The sequence below is a fragment of the Trichechus manatus genome, unplaced genomic scaffold (assembly GCF_000243295.1).
Source record: "Trichechus manatus latirostris isolate Lorelei unplaced genomic scaffold, TriManLat1.0 scaffold00293, whole genome shotgun sequence".
NCBI lineage: Eukaryota > Metazoa > Chordata > Mammalia > Sirenia > Trichechidae > Trichechus > Trichechus manatus.
In genome coordinates, this window is record NW_004444229.1 from 746,830 (window position 1) to 763,972 (window position 17,143).

General features: G+C 39.2%; 1 protein-coding gene across 1 annotated transcript in view; it reads right to left on the reverse strand.

Annotated features, from left to right (window-relative positions):
- TMTC2 (transmembrane O-mannosyltransferase targeting cadherins 2) overlaps positions 1–17,143 on the reverse strand; it is a 514,074-nt gene that overhangs the window by 321,275 nt on the left and 175,656 nt on the right. The window contains exon 2 of the mRNA XM_004390257.2: positions 10,097–10,667. Coding sequence (XP_004390314.1) covers positions 10,097–10,667 — 571 coding nt within the window. The remainder of the gene's footprint in view (positions 1–10,096; positions 10,668–17,143) is intronic.

Genomic DNA, 17,143 nt, shown 5'->3' on the forward strand with positions numbered 1-17,143 from the left:
TTTTGGTCTTGTTAACTCTTTCAATTGTTTTTCTATTCTCTATTTCATTTAATTCTGCTCTAATTCTTATTATTTCCTTTCTTCTAGTGCCCAAGGGCTTCTTTTGCTGCTTTTGATCTATTTATTCGAGTTGTAGGCCTTTTGTTATTGTTGGATATGTGCATTTATCACTATAAATTGACCTCTGAGCACTGCTTTTGCTGTGTTCCAAAGGTTCTGGTAGGGTGTGTTTTCATTCTCATTTGATTCTATGAATTTCTTCATTCCGTCCCTGATTTTTCTATAACCTAGTAGTTTTTGAGCAAGGAGTTGTTCAGTTTCCATGTGTTTGATTTTTTTTCCTTGCTTTTTCTGTTGTTGATTTCTACTTTTATGGCTTTATGGTCAGAAAAGATGCTTTGTAATATTTCGATGTTTTGGATTCTGTTAAGGCTTGCTTTATGGCCGAATATGTGGTCTGTTCTGGAGAATGTTCCATGTGCATTGGAAAAGAAAGTATACTTTGCCATTGTTGGGTGCAGTGTCCTGTATATGTCTATGAGATCGAGTTGGTTGATTGTGGCATTTAGATCTTCCGTGTCTTTACTGAGCTTTTTTCTGGATGTTCTGTCCTTCACCGAAAGTGGTGTGTTGAAGTCTCTTACTATTATTGTGGAGCTGTCTCTCTCTCTTTTCAATGCTGTTGGAGTTTATGTATTTTGGAGCCCTGTCATTGGGTGCCTAAATATTTATTACAGTTATGTCCTCCTGGTGTATTGACCTTTTAATCATTATATAGTGTCCTTCCTTATCCTTTGTGGTGGATTTTACTTTAAAGTCTACCTTGTCAGAGATTAATATTGCCATTCCTGCTCCTTTTTGATTGTTGTTTGCTTGATATATTTTTTCCATCCTTTGAGTTTTAGTTTGTGTCTTTAAATCTAAGGTGCATCTCTTGTAGGCAGCATATAGATGGATCGTATTTTTTTTTATCCGTTGTGCCACTCTCTGTCTCTTTATTGTGCACTTAGCCCATTTACGTTCAGTGTAATTATTGATAGGTATGAGTTTAGTGCTGTCATTTTGATGTATTTTTGTGTGTGTGTGTTACTGAGTTTTTGTTCACTTAATTTTTTGTGCAGAGTCATTTTTCTTTATGTATTTTCTTTTCATCTTTTTCATTGTTGTTGATTTTGTATTTGCTGAGTCTTTATGTTTCTCTTTTTTTTTTATTTTGATGTGTAGAACTGTTAAGTTTCCTTTGTGGTGACTCTAATATTTACCCGTTTTTCTAAGTTTAACCCAAAATTTTATTTCTTTATATCTCCTTGACTTCCTCTCCATATGAAAGATTTATGACTACATTTTTTAGTTCCTCTTTTTTGTTTTAATGTTGTCATCTTTTCTGTTATCATATTAATGTCTCTGTTTCCATATTTTCAGTGTTTTAGCTTTGATTTTTGTGACTTCCCTATCTGGGTTGATATCTGGTTGTTCTGTCCTGTGTTCTAGTCTTGGGTTGCTATCTGATGTTACTGATTTTCTAACCAGAGGATTCGCTTTAGTATTTCTTGTAATTTTGGTTTGATTTTTGCAAATTCCCTAAACTTCCGTTTATCTGGAAATTCCCTAATTTCTCCATCATATTTGAGAGACAGTTTTGCTGGATATATAATCCTTGGCTGGCAATTTTTTTCTTCAAGGCTTTATATATGTTATCCCATTGCCTTCTTGCCTGCATGGTTTCTGATGAGTAATCCAAGCTTAATCTTATTGACTCTCCTTTGTAGATGACTTTTGTTTATTCCTAGCCACTCTTAAAATTCTCTCTTCGGTTTTGGCAAGTTTGATTATTCTATGTCTTGTTGACTTTCTTTTGGGATCTACTTTATGTGGGGTTCAATAAGCATCTTGGATAGATATTTTCTCATCTTTCACAATATCAATGAAGTTTTCTGCCAACAAATCTTCAACAATTCTCTCTGTATTTTCTGTTATCTCTCCCATTCTGGTACTCCAATCACTACTAGGTGATTCCTCTTAATAGAGTCTCACATAGTTCTTAGAGTTTCTTCATTTTTTAAAATCCTTTTATCTAATTTTTCCTCAAATAAGTTGGTATCAAGTGCTTTATCTTCAATCTCAGTAATTCTGACTTCCATTGCCTCATTTCTGCTCCTATGACTTTCTATTGATTTGTCTAATTCTGGAATTTTATTGTTAATCTTTTGGATTTCTGATTGCTATCTATGGATTCTTGCAGCCTGTTAAAATTATCGTTATGCTCTTCTATAACCTTCTTAATTTCCTCTATTGCTTTGTCTGTATGTTCCCCAACTTGTTCTGCATTTTGCCTGACGTCCTTCCTGATATCTTGAAGTTCTGTATATTAATCTTTTGTATTCTACCTCCCGTAATTCCAAGAAGTTCTCTTCATCCGGTAAATTTCTTGATTCTTTGTTTTGGGACCTTGCTGAAGCCATCACTGTCTGCCTCTTTATGTGATTTGATATTGACTGTTGTCTCTGAGCCATCAATAAGTTATATTTATTTTATGTTTGGTTACTTTGTCCTAGTTTCCTGTTTTGTTTTGATATGCCCAAATAGGCTGCTCGTGTGAGCTAGCTTGATCATTGGTGCCTTTAAAGCTCTACCATCCTGTCACCAGGTGGTTAGTTCTGTTACTAGGTATGTGAGCCCAAGAGTCTATTTACTTTTCTTGTATGGATTCAGCTCAGGTGTCCAGGTAGTCGGTCACCAAGTGTGTGGTGCAGGCTCTCACCTACCATCCTAAACATGTAGGGGTGATTGGTGTAGGCACAGGTATCTGGCTGCAGTAGGGAGTCACCCACGGAGAAAGTCGGGGCTGATGGCTGCCCCAGAGTGTCTACGATGAAAGTGTGTCCCTGTTCCCTAGAGCGCATAGGTGGGTGGGTTTTGCAGCCAGACTATGGGCACCCAATGCTGTTGGCTGTGAGGACTGGGAGGCACCACTTATTCTTGAATACCTGTCATGAGTGGCTAGGTGGCATGAGTAGAGCCACCAGTCCTCAGGTCCCTGATGTAGGTGAGGACCCTGCTCAATGGGCAGAGCAGTATCAAATGTCACTAACCTGCCACTCCACCATATAGCTGATACAGCTGAAGTTAGGCTTCAGGTATATAGCCTGTTGTACTGTGCTAACAAGGGCCTACGCTGTTGAAATGGGCCCATGCAGGTCTATGCACGGGTGAAAGGCATTCAAAGTCCATGGACCCATTATTCCTGTGCCTAGGCAAAGGAGATGTGTCCACCCTGAGTTCCTGGCTTAACGGAGCCAGCAGACGATTTTTTCCTGTTTGTTAAGTTGTTCCCTCTCCAAGGCCAGGAGAATGGCTCAGGGCACGTGACTGGTCCTACTTCTGGCCCAAGGGACACGGCAATCGCTGATACCGGCCCCAGGACCTGGTGCAGAGCAGGGAGGGGGCAGGTAAACGGGAGAGAGATTTTTCCCAAAGGGGGTGTTTTTTGATCCACACGGTAGATCAGATGCATGTACTTATCTTTTGCCGATTGAGCACCACTTTTCACTGGCTCTGGAGGCCCGAGTAGACTCTCTGCCTCTTGGTCTCTCCCAACGTGGAAGAAGCCTCCCGAGCGCCACTGCTTGCCTCACCGCACACACCAGCCGGTCTGGCCCGAAGGGTGCCAGCTCCCGCCAAATCAGGTCTGGTAACTCCTTGTTGCTTCTGAACCGTCTCTCCCTCCCCCTGCTTTCTCAGTCCAACTCCTCAACTTTGCCTTTGATATTCAGAGTTCCTAGATTGTCATATATCATCAATTCACTTGTTTTTTTTGGGTCTTTGTTCTAAGAGGGGCCACAGGAAGCATCTGACTACTCTGCCATCTTGGCCCTGCCCTCCTGTTCCAAGTTTTATAATACTACCAGTCATGAATATTAAATGCTACAACAAGTTTACTTGGGATAAATCCAAATTCATTTGTAAGTGCATGACAAATAGTCAGCCCTCTAGTTTCTATAAGGCTAGGAAATACTGTGATCAGGCTTGGAGTAGTGTGCTATATCTGGAATCTCACAAAGCCAAGTACAAGGCAAATGAAGGAGAAGAAAATCGTAAGAAATTGGGAACACTACTTGAAGCAGAGTGGCACAGATGTTGATGGAAGAAAATCAGAAATAGCAAATATACCCTATTTCATTCAGGGAACAGATATGAGGGTCACAACTTGAGCAAAACTACCACCTAGTCTAGAGAGAAAAGGGACAAAGTCATAAATGATAACAGATTCTGCCAATGCCATCCCCAGCAGTTAATCAAATAAAAAGGCACCTGTGGATTCAATGTGCAAATACCTGCTGGCCATGTGTCTCTCTTTTCATGCTCTTCTATACACAAGGAGTCACACAAAATAGTGAGATGTACAGAAGCACCATGTTTAATATCCAGTGTTCAAATCCTGAAGAACCAAAAACCTCCTAACAGAACAAAAACTCCCATCCTCAGAAACCATTCCCAAGATAAAACTTCTAAATGGTTTGGAAGTATGAGGTTGGTTGTTTATTAGTTTTGGTCTAATCACTACATCTTATAAAATTAAGCTTACATAATAGCCAAGATTAAGGTAAACTTCATTCACCACAAATAAAGTCGATGTTCGCAAATATTTTAAAATTCAAAACCTCCACTATTCACATCCTGCTTAGCATTCAAAATTAAAAAAACAAACAAAAAAAAAAAAACAACTTATTCTAGAAAGAAATGACCACTCTTTCAAAAGTGGTATTGCCTCCCCTTTTCCCCTCTACTAACATAGTCTCTTTATCTTGTGTATCTGAAATACAGCCACAAAATTTAATTTTAAGAAAAGGAAGTGGTCTAGATAATATACATCTTGGAAGCAACTATAAGCATAACAAAGGTAGTCACTTTAGAGAAATTCTTAACAAATCAAGTGATAGGGCTTCATTTTTCCAAATAATCTTGGGCTATTACAGTGAAATCTGTGAGAGCCAGAACTTGACAGCACTGCCTTCTTTTTCTGAATCTCACAGGTCTTCTGCCTTTGACAGGGTGCAGTCTTACCACTTTTCTTTCACTTGTTTTAGTGGAAAATATTTGAGTTTTCCTCCTCTGAAAGGTTTCCACCTTGTACAGGCTCCAGCTTTCTCAGGTTTTACTATATTAGAATTACTACCTTGACTCTCAGATTTTCTTCTTTTTTTCCCCCACCTGTAACTGAATAAGTGATTATGAGGCTAATAAAGAAAAAAAAGATGTTTCCACATTAAAACAGTTAACAGATGTTAAATAAACACAGAACATGGCCACTAGGCAAGCAATGACTGATGTTGGGTAAGTAAGAAAAACTTTGCTTTTAATGATTTTATTACCCATGTACCTCCTGGGGTCATGAGAGGCTTGTAAAAAGTTTTGTGGGTAGATAAAAGTCTAGTATTTACTTGCAAGGCTAGTTTAAGTGCATTTCGAGAGGAAACGTTCCCCCCCCCCCTTATTTTTGACCACATAAAATTAAGTAAGCGAAAGTAATCTAAGGAACGCTAGCATGATCACTTGGTAAGAGGTTAAGAAAATTTATTTTTTAACATTTTTCTGACACGTATGTCTTTCAATCTCATCTTCCAGGCCCAACCCAGGAATGAAAATCTCATTAAACAGAAGGGAGAGTGCCGGGTTTCACTTTAGCATCTGAGGCACATACTTTAAAAAGGTAACTGTTAAACAAGTATGAATTCAGTAATTCACTGAGTACCTACTGTGTGTCAAACGCTGCTCTAGATGCCAATTATAATGCAGGAATCACACTAAACTGAATCCTGAGGCTAAGAATTAAGAAAATTTTAAACACTGATTTTTTGTTCATATTTATTTCTGAACATTTTATTTTTAGTTTTTTCCTAATCTTTCTAACTATTGACAAAATTATAGTTTATCAGTATCCAACCCTTTATTCATAAGTTCCTATTACTTCTCTCAACAAGCATTTATTAAATAAGTTAAACGCGTTAATATCTTTAGCACACTCCGACAGCGCATGGCAAGTATAAACACTGTGTTTATTAAATACTAAATAAAATATCTACCATATGCTAGGTATTTACTAATTCTCCCACACTTGTTCAAAGAAAAAATATAAATTTCGTATAGTCTTTGCAGAATCACAAAATTTGTATACATACTTTGGACTTGTGCATATTTGCATAAGCTTTATGACAGGAGTCAAACACTGGCACCCTAGAATTCTGGCCAAATTCAGTCACCTCAAGAATTCTGTCTGGGTCAACAGGGTTTATTTATTTTTAATTTCATAACCAATATTTAAAAACAGGAGATCTGACAGAAGAAATCCATATTTCTGTGTTCTTAGAAAAATCTTAAACTCTACCAAGCTGAAACTTGCATTTTCTTACTGCAATGAGGTGGGGACAAGTGGCAGTGGCCTGCCCCCCTTTGCGTAGAACACGTCCTCTCTAGTTTACCACAGTCCCCTCTGCCTGGCTCTGGTAGACATTTGAGTTTGGGGGCTAGGGTCTGACTTTGATAAGAGCTACAGAACCGAAACCACTAACATTTCGAAGAGGGAAGCTGAGAGTGATTGCTATGGTAAAAACATTACTGACAAAATTGTGAAAGTGGAGAGCAATACCCCTCCGGTACTAATAATTTGCAGCCTTAAGAGTACCACCATTTTTAAGTTTTGAGTATTTGACTGGTTCTTTAATTTGCATAATAGAGTTAAACATTTGTGCACTGGAGTTTTCTGTTCATATACAAGTTATGTTTTAATGGGGTAAGAAAGTTTATTTTATCTGGTAAACCATGATAACTATGACGCAGAGTTAACTGGTAAGATATTTAAGATGATTATTCTTTTAAGGTTAAAAAGGACTTTCCAAAGTCTTTTAATTCACTTCCTTCAGAAAGAATCTCTTTTAACTTACCCAAGCATAGAAATCTATATATTTTATAGACAGAATATGGAATTTTCTATAACTTCCATATGTAATCTATGCCAGTGTTTACAAGCCTCACAGTCATGAAATTCTAAATTAAAGTTTGCTTAAATCTGCATGCTTTAGCTTTCGTCAGTTTTTTTTTTCCAGGTGCCTTTGAATGATTTCCAACTCATGACGACCCCATGTGTTTCAGAGTAGAACTGACCCCCAGGGTTTTCATGGCTGTAATCTTTAAAAAAGCAGATTTCCAGGTCTTTCTTCCAAGGTGCCTCTAGGTGAGTTCGAACTGCCAACCTTTTGGTTAGTAGCCCACCATTTAACCATTTGCTCCACCCAGGGACTCCTTTGTCAATACTGTTGTTGTTGTTAGATGCCATCAAGTTGGTTCCAACTCATAGTGACCCTATGTACAACAGAATGAGACACTGCCTGGTCCTGTGCCATCCTCACAATCGTTGCTATATTTGAGCCCATCATTGCAGCCACTTGTGTCAATCCATCTCATTGATGGTCTAATCATTCCTTATTTCATAAGATTTCAAGCCATCATAAGTTTAAAGACTACTAGAAGTTTCTTTTGGCCTTCTCTTTGTAAAGATAAAGAATTACAATTTCTATTGATATTTCTTCTTTCCCTTCAACTAATATATATTAGATGCCTTTCAAATACTGGACACCTCAGTTCACACTGAACACCCCACAATTCCATATAATCTTCACAACTCTAGGGGAGAATAACAACTGTCTTCATATCCAGACCCAGAAACGGATAACTGAACTAGCCCAAGGTTACTCAGCCAGTCTGAGTTAAGATTCAATACCACATTATTTTTCTTTCTACTGTGCAGTCAACTGATGTTGCATCTGTTTGTTCACCTTCACACCTTCAGAGTGTAGTAAAAAGATCACTAGACAGACAGTCAGAAATGTGTGTTCTAATCCTAGTGATTCTACCATTTTTTCTGTGTGATCTTCACCTGTCTGATTCTCTATACCTAACTGGAAATAAGAGGACTGGCATAGATGGTCCCTGTAATCCCTTAAAAGTTTATAACTGTTAGTCTAATGTCTTCATTAAATTCATGTGCCCAAAACCCGAGACTGAGAGAAAGAACTAAATTGAAATAGCAACTATCAGATAAAGGGTCTTGCTGTCCCCACTGCTGCTACTGCTGCTGCCCAGCCCTGCAAGGGGTGGTTTCCAGAGATTCTGGGCAATTTTCATGCTGGAACTTCTCAGGACACTGAACCCTCAACAGTATTAAGTCCTTGCCCTAGCATGAGAGACTTCACACTCTGCACTCTTGGCGTTCCTTCACTACTGGCATTTCTCATTTTTGTAAGCAGCAGTGACAAGACTAAGGTTGCCAGATAAAATGCAGGATACTCAGCTAAATTTTAATTTCAAATAAACAACAAATATTCATTTATAGGTATGTCCCAAATATTGTGTGGAGCATACCTGTGGTAAGGAGCTCTGTCAAGAGCTCTGTCCTTGAAAATATGCTTAGAGAAGTACAAATTTCTCAGAAGAGAACTTCAAGATGTCCTAAAAGCAAGTCCTGAATTGACATATCAAAACAATTTCCTAACTCATGAGAGGGTAAAATGGAAATTCCATACAACCAACCAAAATGTTTCACAGGCTATCAATGCAAAATCCTGCAACAGCCACTGTCTGTAATCACCCATTACTGGTAGAGCCTCCATCCTCAAACAGAACACAACCTCCATAAGGACAAATATTCCATTAGTATTTCCAGTAAAAAAGAGAAAACTTGTTATTGTTGCTGACATCATTTTAAAAGCAAAGAAAAAGTTTATTTTCTGCAAATCTTCTTAAAGAATAATTAAATTTAAACAACTGTTTGACTTTTAAACCATATGTTGTTTTCAAGTATCAAACTCCAAACAGTTTTCTTTTAACGTTTCAGCATTTAATTGAAGTCACAAAAGAATTTCATTAAGCACTTGATTCTGGAGTTCTAAATGAAGAGGTAAAATGCTTCCCCACAGACCAGAAGCACAGCAGTGATTACTCTGCTTACTAGGTGGAAAAATTAGCACTTTTTTTTTTTAAATAAATGTTTCAGCTCCTATCTCCCTTAATTATTTTTTTCCTAATTTTAATTCCTTCCAATTCAGTTTTAAATGAAATTCGAAATTGTGGGGGAAAAAAAGTAGTCACAACCCAGAAAACGTGCCAGCTTTCCCAGGGCAAGTATCCAAAACCATAATTCCTCACTGAAGTGTCCAAAAGGAAGGCAAGAGCTTGCCTAAAACATGGCCGAGGTTTGCAAACCTCAGTCTCTATACCAAAAAAGTCAAAGCAAGGGTGAGTGTATTTCTGGTGAGGCAGGATGAAGAGATGGGAAGGCAGACAGTTCTCTCAAGATGCCCTTGTCCTCCCACTGCCTCTCCTTAACGCTAGAGTAGAAAACTGCTTAGTTCTCTTGAAGAGTATGGGGAAGCCACAATGCTTCTGTGACTTTCAAAGAACACTGCATTTGAAACCACTAAGGGAATACATAAGAACAAATATTAAGCCCTGAGGCAAAGGTCTAAATTGGCCTAAAGGCAAAGCTTATAATAACCACTTTGTTTTGACTCATCTATTCTTATACACTACAACAAGGAAAAGGTGAATATGACTCACTGTTTAAGAATTTGAGCTCCCAGTGCACTGTATAGAAGAGCTGTTTTCCAAAGTCAACTCAGGAAAAGTAATATTAACAAATGGCAGAGGATTTCCTCTCTGTAGAGTTTAGCATCTAGCTCTACTATCAGCTGTAATATTTGTAAAAATATGCATTATGGTCAGTTTATTGGATTATAGAGAATTGTGGAGAGAAATAAAGAATAGTCACAAGATACACATTCTTTACAGGGAAAAATTATTCTTCTACCTCCTTGGATATCATGAAAATAAGTTAATAAAACAGAGAAATAAAACAATCAGTGACTGAAACCCAGCTTAGAAGAGAAAGGTCAAAAAGTACATTTCCACTTTCAGGAGATCAAAAAGTAACTTATTTTAAATTCTATTTGAAGAGGAACAAATTTGCCTTTTAAATAGTGGCAAAGGACCAAGCAAGTAGATTACGCAGTAATCCAATGCTCAAGAACCAACAATCACTTACTTTGTAAATGGTAGGTAAGATCTGTTTCATTTTCAGCCTGTGAAAGACAAAGACATCATAAACTGCTGAAACTGCAAGAACAGTCACTCCTTGTTCCTTCCACAACATGCTGCATCCTGCGCACAGTCCCGTCCCTAGGAACCAGCCCCAAGTCCTGGCTGAGTAGCCTCTTGTAGAACAGTGTTTAATGTAGCAGAGCAAGGAGAGGAGAAAGAAGAGACTGGCTCCGACATCAGCCCTTCCCACGATTCCAGCCACAGCCTCCGTGTGAATGGGGTGAGAGGCAAACATCAAGCCAGCCATGAAGGTCCAGTATCCATCACCAAGGAGTATCTTCGAGAAGCTCGTGAACAGACCAGTAACTGCCGCATGTAATAGGACATTGACAAGATGGTAGCTCCAGGGATTCAGTCCTCCAATGGCATGGTTCAGGCGAAAAGAAAGAGTGCAAAGTGGCCGATAGGACTTGTGGCTGCCACTGTGGGTTAGAAGAGTCCCCCAAAAATCATTGTAGAAAATGTGTGTCCACGGAGTTTCTGGGAGAAGGTCCTGATTAGTCTTGATAGCACGGCTACAAAACAAAATGTTAAAAAAATCAAATGTAAAATATAAAAAAAAAAAGAAAAAATATGACATTGCTCAAGTACTGCCTTCTTTAGAAGCTTTGTTATGTGGATTTATGATGGGATATCAGGTATGCAAAACCAAAAAAAACCTGTTACCTTCAAGTCGATTCCAACTCACAGCAACCCTACAGGAGAGTGGAACTGCCCCATAGGGTTTCCAAGGAGCGGCTGGTGGATTCTAACTTCTGATCTTTGGTTAGCAGCTGATTTCTTAACCATTGCAGCACCAGGGCTCCCCAGGTATGCAAGATTTATGCAAATGATGGCAGCCTTATAGAAGGCTTTCCGTATAGGTTGAATTAAGAGATGCCTTTGTCTTCCCAAAAGCCCCTCATTAATGTTTATAAACACAATTTTGGCTCTATTTCTTTCCCTTAAAAGCTTTCTTCCTTGTTGGCATGCAAATACCTTTTAAGGATAAATGCAGAGTTTCTATCGGAGGTTTAAGCCTTAACACAGCAGTTATCAAACAATGTTCATGAGAATCATGTCAAGTACTCGATAAAAATGCAGATTCTGGGTCCCAGATTAATATGAGGCCAGAGAATCTGCATTTTTAAGAAGCACAGACCCAAGTGATGCTGATGTCAGGGATATGCTTAGAGTGTGAGGACTACCCCCTAGTGAAAATAAATTTTAGACAGGATATCAGTGCCTCTCATACATACAAAACACCTGGGGATCTTGCTAAAATACAGGTTCTGATTTAGTAGGCCAGAAGAGATTATGCGTTTCTAGCAAACTTTCAGTTGATACAGATGCTATTGGTCCTTGGACCATACTTTGAGTAGCCAGGACCTAGAGAGCAGGACTGTTTTTGTAGTTACCACTGAGTCAGCCCCCAACTAATGGTGACCCAACGCACAACAGAATGAAACACTGCCTGGCTGATCCCACATCATCTGCGAGATTGCTTGCAGATCAAACCATTGTGATTCATGGGTTTTCACTGGCTGATTTTTGGAAGTAGCTCACTAGGCCTTTCTTCCTAACCAAACCCACTGCCGTCAAGTTGATTCCAACTCATAGTGACACTATAGGACAGAGCAGAACTCCCCATAGGGTTTTCAAGCGGTGGCTAGTGGATTCGAATTCCTGACCTTTTGGTTAGCAGCCGAGCTCTTAACCACTGTGCCATCAGGGCTCCAGGCCTTTCTTCTTAGTCCCTCTTAATCTGGAAACTCTGCTGAAGCCTGCTCAGCATTATAGCCACACATAAGCCTCCACTGACAGAAGCGTGGTGGCTGCACATGAGGTACACTAGCCAGGAATGGAACCTGGGTCTCCTCTATGGAAGGCAAGAATTCTACTACGAACCACCAATGAGGGATAGACCAGGATGGCTCTCCACCTACTTATGAGAACCAGTGACTTTTCTGTATGTTCAGTAAAAAGGCACAATATGTTAAAATCATGTCATGCAAAATAGTCAAAGTGGCAGGAATAATTAGTTGTTCCCCAATATATATTTTCCCCTTTTTCCATACTAACGCAATTCAAGTTTTAAGCTGGGCACATGGCATTTGGAGAAAAAGCCTGCATTATCTTCCTTTTCTGCTGAATATGGCCAGGTGATTAATTTCTGGTCAGTGGATCATAAGCAGAGTGCTGTATACTAACTCCAGGAAGTGTCCTTAAAAGGATAGAAGTTTCTGCCTTCTTCCCCTCTAGCATTACCTCCTTCCTGCTGGACAGAACACAAATGTTAATAGTTCGAGTTCCAGCAGCCATCCTGGCCCATATTAAAAAAAAAAAACTGTTTCCATCGAGTCGATTCCGACTTATAGTGACCCTAAAGGACAGGGCAGAACTGCCCCACAGGATTTCCAAAGAGTACCTGGTGGATTCGTACTGCCAACATTTTGGTTAGCAGCCATAACTCTTAACCACTATGCCACCTGGGTTTCCTGGCCCATACGGTGCCCTAGAAATAGAAAACAGGCAGTACCGGGCAGAGCAGTTAAGAAGGAAAGAAATTGAGTCCCTGTCACCCTACCAACCCTAACTGTTGCTGTTAGTTGCCATCAAGTAGACTCTGACTCATGGCTACCTCTTTGTTTGTTGAGCATGAGAAATAAGTTGCTATTTGCAACTGTGATATTTTGGGTGTTTGCTAGTGGCCGCTGGCCTAGTCATAAGTGAAATCCTTTGTTAACAGAAGACCTACTGTATCACAGCGGTTTGATTTTCTGTTTTGATTCTGAGTTTTACAAGTCTCCATGTATGGACTCCGCATTAAATGAATTTCCATATAAATTGGCTTTTAAAATATTAGAAACAGATGTTATTCTGGATCCATTAAATTAAAACACCCTGCTATGACATTCATCAAGAATCTAACCCAGAAGTAACTGCTTAAGACTTGATGGGTTATAATCAAAACTTAAAAGAAATATGAAAATCTGCCAGTGTTTTAAAAAGGAGAGCTGACTTCAAGCAATTCAGAATGCAAACCCAACCAGCCTCTACTAAACGTTAACTTAGATAGTGATGTGAATTTGTCTAATGTGAATGCAGAAAAAGCTCACATTATCAAAGTCAAGGCAGTGGACAGCCCAATGGCAAAGTATTCTGGGACAAGGCTTTGTGAACGCAGTGATGTAAGCTAGGAAGCACATTTGATGTTGGACAATATCTCACCCTTTCAGTGGCAGCTCCATAAAAGACAGAAAACCACATTCCCCAAACCAGGTTTTCTACATGCCATTAGTCCAGTACCATAACCAACTCTGTAAAGAGGCTTTTTAGAGAAAATAATAATAATCCTTTGTAAAACTTGTTAAAGACTGCCAGAATTTTTTACATTTCTAGCAATAAGTTTTTACGTTTCTAGCAATAAATCTAGTAATCTGCATACTATATGTCTAACTCTTGCAAAATGTGAGTTTCAAAACAAACTTAACAAATTTCATAATTTCTTTGCGAGAAAAACTTCGATGAGGCACAGTGCTAAATTTATTACATTGTAGAAAAAAATTAAAGGGTAAGCAATGTTAATAAAATGAAAATGAAAGAGTAAGGGAACACCTCACCCATGTGCATGTACAAAGGGAGACTTTAGTGTGATAAAATTCTCTGAAGCGTGTTATCTGCTTAGGCAGGTTTTTATTTAAACCAGTGAATATTATGGCAAAAGAATATTCTATAAGACTGAATTGTACTGGGATTTAACATGTAAGTCATGTAACACATGCAAGTCGATGATAAGGATGCATTACAAAATCTCAACATCATATTGAGGAAGATACCAATGAAAAGGGCCTTAATAGAATCTGAGTAATTTACTGGAAAAATGAGAAGGAAAAGGTAGTTGTTCAACACTAGGCATAATAGATTTTCATCCATTTCCATTTTCTTACACGAGTCCAAAACAAAAATAGGAAAATCTCTTCTGCTACTTCTCAGCTAATGAAAAACCTTAACTCAAAACAAAATTTCATGCTGATATTATTTCTGAGGTTATTTCTGTGAATTGATATTGAAAATGCAGGAAGACACTAAGGATTTAGAAATTTTACACTCTAGGAAAGGTGGAGAAAATTGGAGTAGCAGATGTGAAAAAGCAATAATTGTAGGCAGAATTCTGTAGAGAACACACGGCTGAGAGACTATTTTTTGAAGCAAAAACATAGTTTCTCAAGTCTTCGAGGAGGTCTTAACCTGTTTCCAGTTTTGTTCATTTGAAGTTCTTTGTTTTTGCTGCCTTATGATTTTTCCTTTAGGAAATGTTGACAAAGGCCAACACTATTGTAAAACTGATGAATGAGGTGACACTGCCATCCATACTGTCCTTGCGTGTGTTTCTCTCACTGCTATTTTTTCTACTGGTCTTTTCCGTCACAAGCACCTATATAAATGATGACCATTAGTCCCTCTGATGCTTCTTAGATTTTTTCAAACATCAAATGGCACACTGTTCTGAAGCACTTTCAATTCTATTGGTCTGCTGAAAGGTAAGTGAAGGCTAAATCTTACATTTAAAAGAGAATTTTTTTTTTTTTTTTTTTAAACAATGGGTTGAGATTTGCAAGAGAGAGAAGAAAAAGAATGGTTTTTCTTAACCTACTCTGCTTCAGCGCTACCCAAACACGCCTGTCTATGTCCAGGACAAGTAGTCTAATGCGGTGGTTAAGAAAGCTGACTCTGGAGCAAACTGGACTCAAATCAGGGGCTATGAAACAGTGGAAACACAGAGTCACTTCACCTCTCTGTATGTCAGTTTCCTCCCCTGTAAAATAAGGATAATGACTGTACCTGTCTCCTAGGACCTTTGTGAGGAGCAAATGAGTTAATAAGTGTGAAAGCAGGCAGTCTGAATGTAGTCTGCCAGCTTTTCCTGTGACTAATAAATGAACCATTGCTTAGGACCAGAAGTGTCAGTCTGGCTTCTTGGATGAGATGACAGTATGGGCTGACTCCCTTTTCTGGGGAATCTTGATCCCAAAACACATCCCACAGCAGCTGATGGGCTATCAGCACATCCCTTCCCTCCTGCCCTGAGCACGTCAACATTCCCAGGAACTGCTTAGCTAAGAGTGTGCATTACATGACACATGGTCAACCCCACTTCTATATCTGTTCTTGGTGGAGAGAGAATGGGGACCTTCTCCCGAAGCACAAGAAGGGTATGTGCAAACCACCTCCCTGCACTGGCTGTGGAGTGAGACCCACTGGCCATGGGGGACTGGCATCCACTACTGAAGCTGACCTTACTCTGTCTCTTCTCTATGTGAGTAAAAGTGTTGTTCCATCAAATGTCTGTGTGTGAGTGGTGGCTTTTTGGTGACCTGACACCTGCAAACTATCCAAAACCAAATCCAAACCTGCTGCCATTGAGTCGATTCCAACTCATAGCGACCCTATAGGAAGAGGTTAAGAGCCTCCATGTGATGGGACTCCTTCCCTGGAGACAGTACCAGTGTCACCTGCTCAACAATAAGCATAAAGTATATTGCTATATGTAAAATAATGTGTATAATAAAAAAACAAAAAACAAACCCATTGCCATCAAGTTGATTCCGACTCATAGTGACCCTATAGGACAGAGTAGAACTGTCCCATAGGGTTTCCAAGGAGAGGCTGGTGGATTCGAACTGCCGACTATTTTGGTTAGCAGCCGAATGCCTAACCACAGAGTCACCAGGGCTCGAAATGTGTATATAGTAATGTAATACTACATTACAAATGTTAGCTGCTGTTATGTACCATAAAACTGATGCTAGCCATCAATTTAAACATAAAAAATGCTTTCAACCAAGATAGTAAGAATTTATGAAATGTCTCCTTTGGTTTTGAACACATTACTCTTTTCAATTCCCTCCTATCTTTTTCACTCTCTCTTTTTACCTCTCCTTGGCTAACATCTCTTTCACTTTTGTCCTCCCAAATGTGATTCCTGGTTTGTTCCCTGACTTTTTTTTTTCCTCTCTACATTTTCTATCTCTGGGGTCATCTCATCCAACAACAGCAACTCAAGAGGTGACTTCTGTATCTATACTTCCAATCGCAGCAGGCTGTTGCTCATGAACCAGCAAGTCTAACTGCCCAATTGTTATTTGCATCTGAATGGAAGCAAAAGGACCTGGTGATAAAGAAAAAAAAAACAAAAACAAAAACAAAAATCCATCGTCATGGAGTCAATCCCGACTCATAGCAATCCTATAAGACAGAGTAGAACTGCCCCATGGGGCTTCCAAGGAGCGCCTAGTGGATCCCAACTGCCAACCTTTTGGTTAGCAGCCATAGCTCTTAACCACTGCGCCACCACCAGAGTTTCCTGGAGATGAAGAAAAGAAGTTGAAATCCCAGTTCTGCGAACACCTGATATGTTACCTTTAAGCCAGTGAGCCTCTTTAAACATCAGTTTATATATGATTCGGGGGTAACAATAACAATGCTTTTCACAAAAGTTTGTGTTGAATATCAAAAAAGACTATTTATTTTAAATACTTGCAAATTACATAGGCTGCTTAGTGGATACTTGTTGTTTCTACAGACCTTCCATCTTCTAATACAACAAGCACTATTCTTCTTCTGGGGAACAGCACACATCTACGCGGATAGGGTGAGACTGCCCTCACCCCTTGATGAATGATCGTCGTACAATTTGGCCAATTAGTGGACTACATCCCTCCACCCGTATCTGGCCACAACAACTGATTTTGGGGAGAGCCAGGCCAACCAAAGCCAATATAGCCCCAATAATCTACTGGGAACAAGCATTCTCTCTTCAGAAGGAGATAAAATTCTAGCACTGCTAGAGGCTTCCCTGAAGACAGGGCTTGCCTAAGAATAAGGCAAACACAAAAGAAGCCAGACCAGCGAGATAAAGAGGAATTCCTAGTGTAGCTGGATCCAGTAACGACTGAAGGCAAATATACCAGTAAATGCCTTAGTCATAGCTAGTTTAAGTTGTTATTCT